The sequence below is a fragment of the Denticeps clupeoides genome, chromosome 20, assembly GCF_900700375.1.
Source record: "Denticeps clupeoides chromosome 20, fDenClu1.1, whole genome shotgun sequence".
Classification (NCBI taxonomy): Eukaryota; Metazoa; Chordata; class Actinopteri; order Clupeiformes; family Denticipitidae; genus Denticeps; species Denticeps clupeoides.
The window spans coordinates 14,689,229-14,701,233 of NC_041726.1; the positions used below are offsets into that span (position 1 = coordinate 14,689,229).

The following is a 12,005-nucleotide window of genomic DNA, read 5'->3' on the forward strand; positions in this document are numbered from 1 at the left end:
AAATGGGCTTTAGTACAGGCTGCATATTATGACACTGGTGTAAAAAAAATTATTTACTGCCTACCCTTTCAAGCCATTCAAAAACATGGACCAAAATCAATTTTGGGCAAAAGTATTCTTTATTAAAACATGACTATGGATGATTCTGAATACAGGGTATTTTGCACATTAATGAAGGGGGTTAACATGCCTTGACACCAGCGATTCAAAGACAAAACTAAAATACATTTCAGTCTTATAACGCTGAAACCAATAATTCATATTTTTTATTGTAATGGCTGAACTACGGTTCAGATATAGAAAAGAACATTTGAAAGGAAGTTACGTTTACTGCAGATGTCCCATCTACTCAGTACCAGTAGGTCTTACGAGCTCTTCTGTCTTCCCCAATACCCATTTTCTCCATGACTTCTTCCTCTAGCGTTTTCAAACTGGGCATGTATGTCTTTTTCAACGTGTCTTCAGGGGACGTATCTTTGGGGCCATCTGGCAGAGGTTCATGGGGGAAAAAGTTCATCAGACAAGATCAGATTAAAACGTACACCAAACATTAAACCATTCAATAGTTTAATTCCCTTGCATGTCATCAATCAGATGTTTCCTCCATAGGTGCTTTCTTGTAGAACGCCAATTACCAATAAAGCTTCTTTAGCTGAAAGTTATGGTTCATCTGGCTGCATATTTCCCCTCGCCTGACATCTTTCCAGGACGCACAAACACAGAGAATCTCGCCTCTTCTTCTACGAACTACAGCCACTGGAGAGCCATCTCACCCTTCCACTGCTGCGGGATGATGCCATCTCTGCGCGTCGGCTCCGGCTTGGGGATGATGCGGCCAGTCCGGACAGAAACGCGCACCTTCTCCCCCTCTTCTGTAAACTTCCAGTCCACAGCTGTAGGTTTCCTACAGCACATTCATTCAATTTAGCCATTTTACAACAAGACTTATTTTATCTACTGGGATTGATTTAAAATCCATTCATTAATAAATCAATTTGAACATTTTTACAAACATATAATGAACATACAGCATTTTTTTCGTTTTTCACTCAAGGTCGATGGCACTGCCTGACTATGAAACAAGCTATCAAGCAATATAGGAAACTCTGCCTACAGGACCAACCAAATCCTATTTAGATATTATAATCCTTTTTTTATTTTATTTTTTTTACACTTTTCATCATAAATTATAAAAAGACATTAAAAGAATCACTTTCTTAAAAATGCTCACCTGTCTGAGGGGTCAATTAGTGAAACACTCCGGAGCAGTAGAGGAGCCTCGCTGGCAATGTAGGTACCCCGGTAATCTCCGGATTTACCAATGTACCTGTGATGCTGTAGGTGAAATTCAATCGTTAATGTTTGAGGCACGAATCATTTTAACTTTCCAAGAGGCTTCCCTGAGGAGCAGGTTTCCACCCCACCTTAATGAAGTGATTATCATTGTGAAGCACAGCACATGGTGACACGACGGAATGTGTCCTCTGCATTTAACAATCACCCTTGGTGAGCAGTGGGCAGCCATGACAGGCGCCCGGGGAGCAGTGTGTGGGGACGGTGCTTTGCTCAGTGGCACCTTGGTGGATCAGGATTCGAACCGACAACCTTCTGATCACGGGTCCGTTTCCTTTCCTGTTATGCCACCACATTAGTGTCACCAGACTGCCTTGTAATGGATAAAATGGGTGGTCAGCAAAGGGGTACGATAAAAACGGTTCTAGGTGCTCCAGGACGATAACGGGCATAAAGATGAAGTGATGAACCGGTTGTTTAAGAGAAGAAATAAAAGATCATGACTTACTGTATTGAGACCTTCCACAATGAGCCAATTTCGATGCCTGAACACCTGGACAACTTTTCCCTGCTTTCCTTTATCCTTCCCGTCCAATATTTCCACCTGAAAAAGCGGTAAAGGGGCAGAATGAAGGTAATGTCTCACAGTGCAGACAAGTCTTTCCCTGATCAAAAAGCAGGATTTCCATGACCTCCCATATGTAAAAATGAGAAGAAAAGGCGTTTAAAGTGGTTAGAGGGGTTTTATGCAGCTCGGCACTTCAGCCAGTCCTTAAATTTGCCATTTTCAAGCCAAATACGTTGAAAAGTACACTTGGCTGGCATGTCTGGTTAAGACGTACATCGGCTTTGCAAAGATTCTGTGTCCTAGAATGTTGCACATTTTTACAACAGGAGTGATTTCGTGCAAAACTAAAACCCTGCTGAATTCCCGGATTGTTCCCTGTGTGGAACACTCGCCTATGAACCAGAGGACCCAGGTTCGAATCCCACTTACTACCATTGTGTCCCTGAGCAAGACACTTAACTCTGAGTGTCTCCGGGGGGGACTGTCCCTGTAACTACTGACTGTATGTCGCTCTGGATAAGGGCGTCTGGTAAAGGCTGTAAATGTAATTCCCAGATCGTTCCCTGAGTCCGTTTTACCGTGTCTCCCCGGAAGACCCGCCAATCGTCGTGAGCGACGGGCTCCACGAACACCTTCCTCCTCATCTTCCCCGGCGGGTTCAGCCTCCTCGCCGCCACGGTCCACGGTCTGCTGGTGCCGAACCGGACCGTCGCCGACAGCAACAGCTCGGAGAGCCTCATGGTTCTGCCGCCGTCTTATTTTAAGGCAGAAAAACGGCCCACTGTACTGACAAATGATGATTATTATTATTTTAAAGAAAATAATTATGTACAGGATTTGTTCGGGAGGTTCAGCGTTAGCAACCAGAATCGAGAGGTAAAAGAAAAGTTGATCAAACGGAACAGACCCGGCGTGGAACTCGCCGCGCTGGGCTATTTCTTATTTCAATGTCATGTGTTGTTCTTCTTCTTCTGTTAAAGCGCTGCGTACGCGGACGTTTCATCGCGTTATGCCGCCACCTGCAGAAACGGAGGTCAAACTGCGAATGGAAATTAATTTTAAGATTTTAAGATTTCTGTACACATTAGATTTACATCTAAAAGGTGCCGTTACTGTTTTTTTTAAATATAATTTAGTATACGGACCACATAAAAAATAAACATATTGGTATCATATAATTAAATATTACATAAAAAATATTATTTTGGACAAATATCAAGAAATTACCTCATTGGACAAATTGTATGTAATGTCAACCCCCTGCTCTTTAATCTCATAACAAGCACACAAAGTATTTCTGTTGTCATCATACGAATAAATATTTTATGCTAATTGCTTACAACTTATTATAACCCAAATTATTCAAAAGGATTACTGTAAAGCACATGTGTCAAACTGTGCCACGTCTCGCCTGATCACTTTGTATAGATTTTTTTTCACTATTCAATTCAATTCAAAGAACTTTATTCGTCCCCGAGGGGCAATTTAAAACAATTTATTAAACATTAAAATACAATAACATTCAACAACAGCAACAAAATATTATACAGTACTATACTATGGAGGGCAAATAAAATATAAAGAAATAAACAAATGATTCATACAATAAATATTTTAAAGTAAAGTGAAGTGATTGTCACATGTGATACACAGCAGCACAGCACACGGTGCACACAGTGAAATTTGTCCTCTGCATTTAACCCATCACCCTTGGTGAGCAGTGGGCAGCCATGACAGGTGGGGACGGTGCTTTGCTCAGTGGCACCTCAGTGGCACCTTGGCGGATCGGGATTCGAACCGGCAACCTTCTGATCAATACTTTAGCCTTTGAATTATCAAAACAAAATATTGAAAATGTGTATATTTCAGCCTCCTCTCTCCTTTATTGCCACTGAATCAACATTTATGAAAAGGAAATTTAGCTAATAGGTAAATTGCAGGCACTTCTGTCGTTCGGCCCGGCGATCCCATAATGCAGTGCGCACTTTGCTGACAAACTCAGCGCCGGCGCTCTTGTGACTTTGAAGCACGAAAAAAAGAATTTCGAGCTGCTTCACAACCCATTGGCCTACGACTGGGGAACTGCTCCTGTACAGATTCAGCAGCTGCACAAAGATCGCGTTCGGCAATTCGACGGAAGCGCTGCATTATGGGATCTGTAGTTTGTGTTGCTGGCGCGTCGTGCCGCCGGTCCATAATATGGGACGCGGGATGTCATTTTACATTAATGGCATTTGGCAGACGCCCTTATCCAGAGCGACTTATCAATAAAGTAATCAGCTCTGCTTCACTGGGAATCAAACAATGAATACAATCACGTTATTTCCCTCTGTTGTAGTTGTTCTTGTATAACTCCGAATGTAAGAACGTAAGCTAATGTAAGAATTCTCTAAAGACGCCCCTGCCTCGAGTCCTTCGATGGTTTCACCCCCACGCATGTCTGTCTTCTACTTCCGGCTCACGCGTAGCCAGAATGTTTATGTTTACGGCAGCTGAATTTTTCTCGAGTTATTTTTTTACGTGCGCGTAGAGGGTAAAATTGGTATTATGTGATCGCTAAACGTTGTCAGATCTTTCGACCGACCCTTTAAAAAAATACATATTTTCTTCTCGAGCTCGGTTCACCTCCAGATCAACTGTTGCTAACCAGCTGGCTAACCTGCTAGTTAAAAAAAAACCCGCGTTATAAACGTGTTTAAGCTGTCCGCCCGGGGGACCGGTGGCTCGTTAAAAACATGCTTTATGCTGCGTCGCTGACCTGAGACCAGGGAGGCCGCGGAGTCGCAGCTTTAACGATTTTGTCGCTTGCGTTAATTAGCTTCGACGTTAGCTTAGCGCCACTGGCAAATACCCTAACATAGGACGCTTTCTAACCATAAACCAGTTGGTTTTAATAAAAAGCCATCGTTGGCTGGACGTGTCAGTGCGGGGTGGTGCCGTGTGTGTGTATATATATATATATATATATATATTTCATATTCAGCTGCGGCGATGTCTTTGGTAGCCTATGGAAGTAGCGACGACAGTGATTCGGAGGACGCCTCCCTCACGCCTGCGCCACAAAACAAGCCCGGAGCGGGTCTCTTCGCGTCACTGCCGACGCCCAGGAACGCCGGCCGGGCCCCGGCTCCCGGACCGGCCAAGGCCCGGCGCGCAGGCGAGCCGGTGAAAATCTCCGTTCCCGAGATCCGCCAAGACGACGTGAGCAGCGCAGCGCAGCGCAGCGCGACCTCGACACGCTTCATGTCAAAATCGATGGCGTGCTTGTTCCCCACTCACTGACGCTGATCTTCCCGACAGGACGACTCGGACGATGGAGAGCCGGTGAGGAAGAGGGCGGCGTCTCAGGTAAAGCGGCTCTGTCGTTCCACCCGCGTCCCGGTTTTATAGCAGGGACGAGCGGTACAGAGACAAACGTTCTAGAACATTCTGTGTGCTAACTTACCGAACAAGTGTACATTTCAACACATCTGTCTTGAAAGTGACGTATTTAAGGACGAGGTTTTGTGTTTGAGTATGAAAGTGAAGTGATAGTCATTGTGAACAAGGACGCAAAACGTGTCCTCTGCTTTTAACCATAACCCTTGGTGAGCAGTGTGCAGCAGTGACAGGCGCCCGGGGACCAGTGTGTGGGGACGGTGCCTTGATCAAGGGGACCTCCGGTACTCAAACCAGCAACCTTCTGATTGTGGGTCCGTTTCCTTGCCCGCTAGGCCATAACTGCCCCAAGCTGCCGATATACAACAATAAAATGCAAACACAGTTTAAAAATATCTAACCACTTTAAACGCCCTTTTCTGCTCAGCACCCGAACGTTCCTGCTTTTTGGTCAGGGAAAGCCGTGGAAAAGTCAGGGACTTTAAATCAAATCCCGAACCACCAAGGTGCCACTGAGGTAAAACTGAGCAAAGCACCGTCCCCACACACTGCTCCCCGGGCGCCTGTCATGGCTGCCCACTGCTCACCAAGGGTGATGGATGAATACAGAGGACACATTTCGCTGTGTCACTGTGTGCTATGCTGCAGTGTTTCACAATGACAATCACTTCCATTTTTCCTTTTTTCACGCTTGATTACTGTATGATGTCCTCTGTTTCACCCTCCATTTGCAGCAAAGCGGGCTGTCCTCCTTGCTGCCTCAGCCCAAAAACCTTGTGGTGAAGGAGACCCAGCGTGCACTGGTGCCACACGCCCTGACCAAGCGCCCTGCCTCCGCCACCAGTGCGTCACCCTCTGCTATAAAAGCTGCCGCAAAATCTGCCGCGCTACACCTGGCCCGCCAGATGGCAGCTGAGGACGGGGGAAGCGATGACGAACTCCCTCCCGAGAATTACTTCTCTTTATCGGACGTCCCCCAACCTCCCCCTGTTGTCCCGGTGTTTGACCCATTACAGCCCCCGCCTCCTTCCCTCAGCCGAGAGAATGTCTCGCTGCATTTTGACTCTCAGACCGAAGGCAGTTTGGTTGACAGTTCGAACTATGAAGTTCAGCAACGGGACGGAAGCCAGTTGCAGTATCAGGACGCCTCTGAGGGACCAGTGGTTGAGCCCTCGAATGAGGTGACATTTAATATTAAATTGGTCATTTTTTTATCTCAAGCTAATAAGAAAGCAGTATCTAAGGTGTGTCTTGTCTTGCCAGGGCTTCTACAGTGATGGATTTTGCCCTGACCCTGACGTTGAGCCCACTCAGGCAGAGGAACAGGGGTCTTCTTCACTGTTCGATGATGAAGCAGTAAGGGCCACTGTTATTTCATATAACTTTGGAATTTTAGTTCTGGTGTGGACTAATTATGTATGAAAGTAAAACGTCTCATGTTTTAGATTCTTTAATGCACCGAACTTTTGCTGGGATGGTAACATCTCACTCTTTGCTTCTCTGAACCACCTTAAGTATGATTTTTGAGGCCATGACAGGCGAAGCACATGCTGAACTGATGTTTAATAGGGGTGTGTAGTGGCAAGGATCTCACGATACGGTGCATGTCATGAATCATGGGTCACGGTACGATTAAATCGCAATATATTGTGATACTGTACATATACATATCTAAATTGTTAATACTCTTGACTATCTGTATATTTGGAAAGGTTGGTTGCACTTGGCCAGGCAGATGCCTCTAGCTGAAGTTTAACCTATAGGGGGTGCTGCAATCATTTCGCATCTAATATTACGGAAACGGCATGCCCTGCAAACACGGGCACTTTATGATGCTTTTGTCAAAACACTGCGGCAATTTGTATGTGTGCTTTGCAGTTCAGGAGATTGCAAGGTAAAAGAAATCAAGGCAAAGAGGAGATCAAGTTCCTGGATATCAGGGGGGACGACCAGCTCAGCGGCACTCAGCAGTGGATGACCAAAAATATGACCGAAGAAAAGGAGCAACGCAAGTCGTTCAGCAAGGTGAACTTTCAGTTGTAATTTAAGGTTCCAGGTTCAAATCCCACCTACTACCATTGTGTCCCTGAGCAAGACACTTAACCCTGAGTGTCTCCAGGGGGGGACTGTCCCTGTAACTACTGACCATAATTCGCTCTGGATAAGGGCGTCTGGTAAATGCATACAAAAAAACAGTGGTTCTATTAAATTGTCCACTGCCAGTGCTTGGTAAGAAATGCATAGCATATAAAATAATTAGTCTGCTCCTGTGGACAATATGTTCAAATTTAGAAACAAAATAAATACCAATATTCTTAAGTTGAGATGTGCATTTATTTTATTTTTACTTAAACCTTTGAAATTCCTGCTCATTAGTTACATAGAAAAAGGGCACAATTAGTGAACCAATTCCAGGTGGAATTATTAAGGTTAAATGCGCAGATGTCTCTGCTTTTTTTCTGCAGGAAAATCTGCAGCATGATGCACTGGCATTTATTTGGGCAAGAGAACCTATATTACCAATTAATCAAGGTCCATTTAAGCATTTTTGCCTCTTTCCTGGACTTCTTCACGCTGCTTTATGAGGACATTGTCCATTGTTGAACAAATGTGGGCTGCTGGTGGTCTCATTAGCCTTGTAAATACGATTCCGTCGTAGCCACAATGGAATTCATTATTGTGTGACACAATAAGACCTTTTTATTATTTATTATCCTGATATGTATTGCATAAAGACAATCAACCAGTGGTTCCTTCCATTGTGTGTAACTGATATTTCTTTTTGTGTATAGAGAAAAGGTGGGCAGCCAACAGGCCAGCAACGGCGCAAACATCAAATCACATATCTCATTCACCAGGTGAGCACAATGACGTCCCTACTGTACTCCTTTCATGTCATTTCATTGCACTTTACATTTGCGATTACCTTGTACATGAGAGAACAAAATCATGATGCAGAATTAAAGTTTGGGTTAGCTAGGCAAATGTTTCGAAATGTCCTTTAAACTTAGTGGTCTGTTAATAGCAACACTAACCTGACCCAATTACTGTTCTCTCTGTATTTATGCTATTTAGAGCCAGATATTGCAAATCAGTTGTATAAAGATTAAGTGCACATCACAATATCAGTATAAACATTATAGGGTGGCAGTAGCCTACTGGGTAAGACACTCACCTATGAACCACAAAGTCCCAGGTTCAAAGCCCACTTAGTACCATTAACCCTGAGTATCTCCAGTGGGGACTGTCCCTGTAACTACTGATTGTAAGTCGCTCTGGATAAGGGCGTATTGTTAAACGCTGTAAATGTAAATGTATTATTATATTAGTGTGTATGTTGATTTCCAGATGCATTGGGACAGTATTGTGTTATGAGTAAGCTGGATAATCACAGTCGGTTCCCAATGTTAATGTTTGTCCGTAATATGCAATTACAGAAGGAAGCTGCAAGAACTTGATCTTATGTCCTAGTGATTCTGTAGCACTGTGTCATTATAGAGCAAACGACCCACTAAAGCAAATCTATATTTTATATTGAGGTTCAAAAATTCAGAAATGTTTATTAAATTAATAGCAAGCATATCACCATCCGGTGGATCGTTTACAAACCGAAGATGTGCCCTGTTGCCAGGAGTGGTCACCCTAGACAGATCAGTGAAAGGGTGCTCTGTGGAGTCTCCAAACAAACGACAATGAAGGCGTTTTTTTATTGTTGATGTTGTCATTTTCAAGCTTATTTCGGTGAGCAGGAATTATTGAACAATGACGGTCCTGTTTAATTTTTTAGGCTAAGGAGCGTGAACTGGAGCTGAAGAACAGTTGGGCTGAGAACAAGTTGACCCGTCGCCAAACGCAGGCCAAATATGGCTTCTAATAGGAGTCTTGGTACTTGTGTTGTGTTGAAGAGAATAGTACCCTTTTGTAGGTTAAATGGCTCAAAAATGATTAACTCCACTAAGTGGGGTTTAGGGTAGTCCTGCAGAGGCATGCACTACTTGTAAGTAACAAGTTTTAGGGTAGTTCTGTCCGTTTTTGAATTTAATGCATTGACCGTTTGAACCTAAATATGTATTTTATTCAACAATTATGTTAACTACTATCCACACATCATAAACATCTCATCATTTTTGTTTACTGTGAATAAATGACTTTTTTTTTTTTTTTTCCTGCATTCACCAAATTGGAAATAAAGGGCTGTCTGCCCATAGATGTTACATACAGTTGTATTTGTGTTTTGATTATTATTATTATTATTATTTGTAGTTTCTGCACTTCAGTTGCACAAAATAAATGCAACATTTTTTAAATGTTGATTGATATTGACATCTTTCTCGTCTATTGTGAGAAGATGTTCCTTCTCTGCTCTGTATCTCTTGTTTTAAGAAATGTGCCTCTCTTTAAAATTTTACTTCATATGAGCTTTTCTGAGATTTTAGTTAAATTTTTTCTTTCCAAACTTATTTATTTCTGTTTCACCATGTGCTATTTTGAGGGATGATGAAAGTGCACATTGAGTCTGTAATGAAACAATTACTGCAAAAGTCTTTCAGTATCGGTGAAAAGAGAGGACAGTTGACATCAAACGAACTACACGTAAATCTTGGCCCTATATGAAATAAGCAGTTCCCGTAGCCTTCCTGGCACCCACCCTCGCCTAACTATGACACCCATGGCCTGGTCATGGTGAGCACAAGTATTTCTAACATGTTATTAAGCTTCGATCCTCGCCCAGCAGTTTACATTTCAATTGTACCATTGCCTTAAAACATTTACCTGTTATACATCACCGAAATTCACGTTTCTTATTTCCTTGTGTTGGCCCACTCCTTTTTAAAACCTGGCTTCAGTTCAGATTTCAGAACAACTAAGAAATTGTCAGAGAACAGAGTCTCTATACGCAGGAACGACGTCCCTTCCCTGCCTCGTCCCTGACCCCCTGTCAGAGCTGTGAAGTTCCACTTGAAATCAACTTTAATAGTGATTGCACGATGACAAAAACATGATGAGCAACATGGAGGTGAGTGGTAGTGGCCTAGTGGGTAAGACACTCGCCTATGAACCAGAGAACCACAAAGTCCCAGGTTCAAACCTCACTTACTAGGACTATCAGGACACTTAACCCTGACTGTCTCCTGGGGGACTGACCCTATAGCTCTGTCAAAATGCTGTCATTATAATGTGACAAACTGTTATGCACTGTGAGTTTGAACTGTATTGTTTCACTGGGTAAGTGGGTAACACAGGAGACGCAGGTTCAAATCCCACTTATTACCATTGTGCCCCTGAGCAAGACACTTAACCCTAAGTTTCTTCGGGGGGGAACTGTCCCTGTAACTACTGATTGTAAGTCACTCTGGATAAGGGCTTCTGTGAAATGCTGTAAATGTAAATGGGTGGTAGTAGCCTAGTGGGTAACACACTCGCCTTGGTGACCAGTGGGCAGACATGAAAGGTGCAGAACTTCAACATAACATCAGTGTTTTGGCTTACCGCTGAGTCCGTTCTAAAAAATAAATTCCACAAATGCCAAAATAAGCACCTATATATCTGTATCCCATGTTTTTGTATAAGTAATACATAATTGTGTCGGATAACAAACAGTCTGGTAGCAGTTATCATAAGTAAATGTCATGATATTCATGCAATAATAAAAGACATGAACATCAAGCACAGAAGAGCCTTGCGATTGCTACCGAGGTCTACTTCATCCTCCGTGCAGTTGTTGCAGGAAGTAAAAGTGGAAATGATGCAAATAAGCAGGAAGTAGGCAAGAGAAGCCATGTTCAGAAGACCCGTTCATGTCCTTCAATATTTCATTCATGTTCAGGACAGTTTATGTTCAGAAGAACCCATTGAACTTTTGAGAAGGTCAGATTTTATTTTGTGGAATACCTGGTATTCCAGCCAATTTGAGTTTGAGACCCCTGATATGTAATGTGAGAGCTGTCAATCATCTTTTTTTATAAAACATTGTGAATGGGGTAACAGAAATAATTTCCTACCGACAACAAAGGTAGTTTTTCCTCTAATCACACAGGAATTTGTTTGCACACTCAACTCACTTGGTGTTCAAAAAGTCTACACAGTCGGACTTAGGACGTTGTGGGCCACGCAGAACTTTGGTATGAGGCGTTTGTGGTTCTCTGTTGTGTTGGTGCTGCAAATGCCTTGCATTTTCTGGCCCGTGTTGCTCATTCAGAAGCTCCTTTGCAAACCAGCTTTGCTATGTTGCAGTGCTCTTTTCTGTTTGACCTTGGGCTGAACCTGCAAGAACACCCCCTCTTGTACATTTGACATATCTATTTGTGAGCTTTCCTTCTCATTTTAAAATTATGAACGATTTGACCTTTTCTGGATATGAGCATAAAACTCTTTTCTGCTTGGTGAGTAGGACGCATTTTAAGAAATCAATGCCTGATCATTGTCAGGGTCACACCATGACATTGAATGTTGTAGTCTTGCCTGCTCACAAGTCTGCCACAATAAACAACTAAATCTATTGCTCTTTAACACCAAATTGAAACAATGTCATGCATATTGTCTTAACAATGCATATTGTTAAGCCCTGGGAAGTAGATATTTGCAGCATTGTGGGTTCCGCACCGCTATAGCTTATGGTGAGAGGATCTGCATACAATGTGGGTGTGCTGGTTATGGACCACATGCCTCTCATAAATTCAGGGCTCTGAGCCATGTCTCAGTCCCACACCCTTTTACCATGGTTGGCTTTGTTTTCACAGAACCGCCCCATTGGATGATATCGGCC

At 43.1% G+C, this 12,005-nt stretch overlaps 2 protein-coding genes across 2 annotated transcripts; one reads left to right on the top strand and one right to left on the bottom strand.

Moving 5' to 3' along the window:
- Nucleotides 1–100: 100 nt before the first annotated feature.
- Nucleotides 101–2,858, bottom strand: mrpl24 (mitochondrial ribosomal protein L24). The gene is made up of 6 exons (XM_028964594.1): nt 2,769–2,858; nt 2,440–2,642; nt 1,802–1,897; nt 1,232–1,335; nt 774–904; nt 101–486 (listed from the first exon to the last, which is right to left on the bottom strand). Exons 2-6 carry the CDS (start codon nt 2,599–2,601, stop codon nt 350–352), a joined length of 630 nt encoding a protein of 209 aa, XP_028820427.1. The 5' UTR covers nt 2,602–2,642; nt 2,769–2,858; the 3' UTR covers nt 101–349.
- A 1,441-nt stretch (nt 2,859–4,299) lies between these two features.
- prcc (proline rich mitotic checkpoint control factor) lies at nt 4,300–9,393 on the top strand. The gene is made up of 7 exons (XM_028964587.1): nt 4,300–5,062; nt 5,162–5,209; nt 5,974–6,420; nt 6,503–6,595; nt 7,118–7,264; nt 8,032–8,097; nt 9,027–9,393. The coding sequence occupies exons 1-7, from the start codon at nt 4,853–4,855 to the stop codon at nt 9,111–9,113; spliced, it is 1,098 nt and encodes a 365-aa protein (XP_028820420.1). The 5' UTR covers nt 4,300–4,852; the 3' UTR covers nt 9,114–9,393.
- The last annotated feature ends 2,612 nt before the right edge of the window (nt 9,394–12,005 follow it).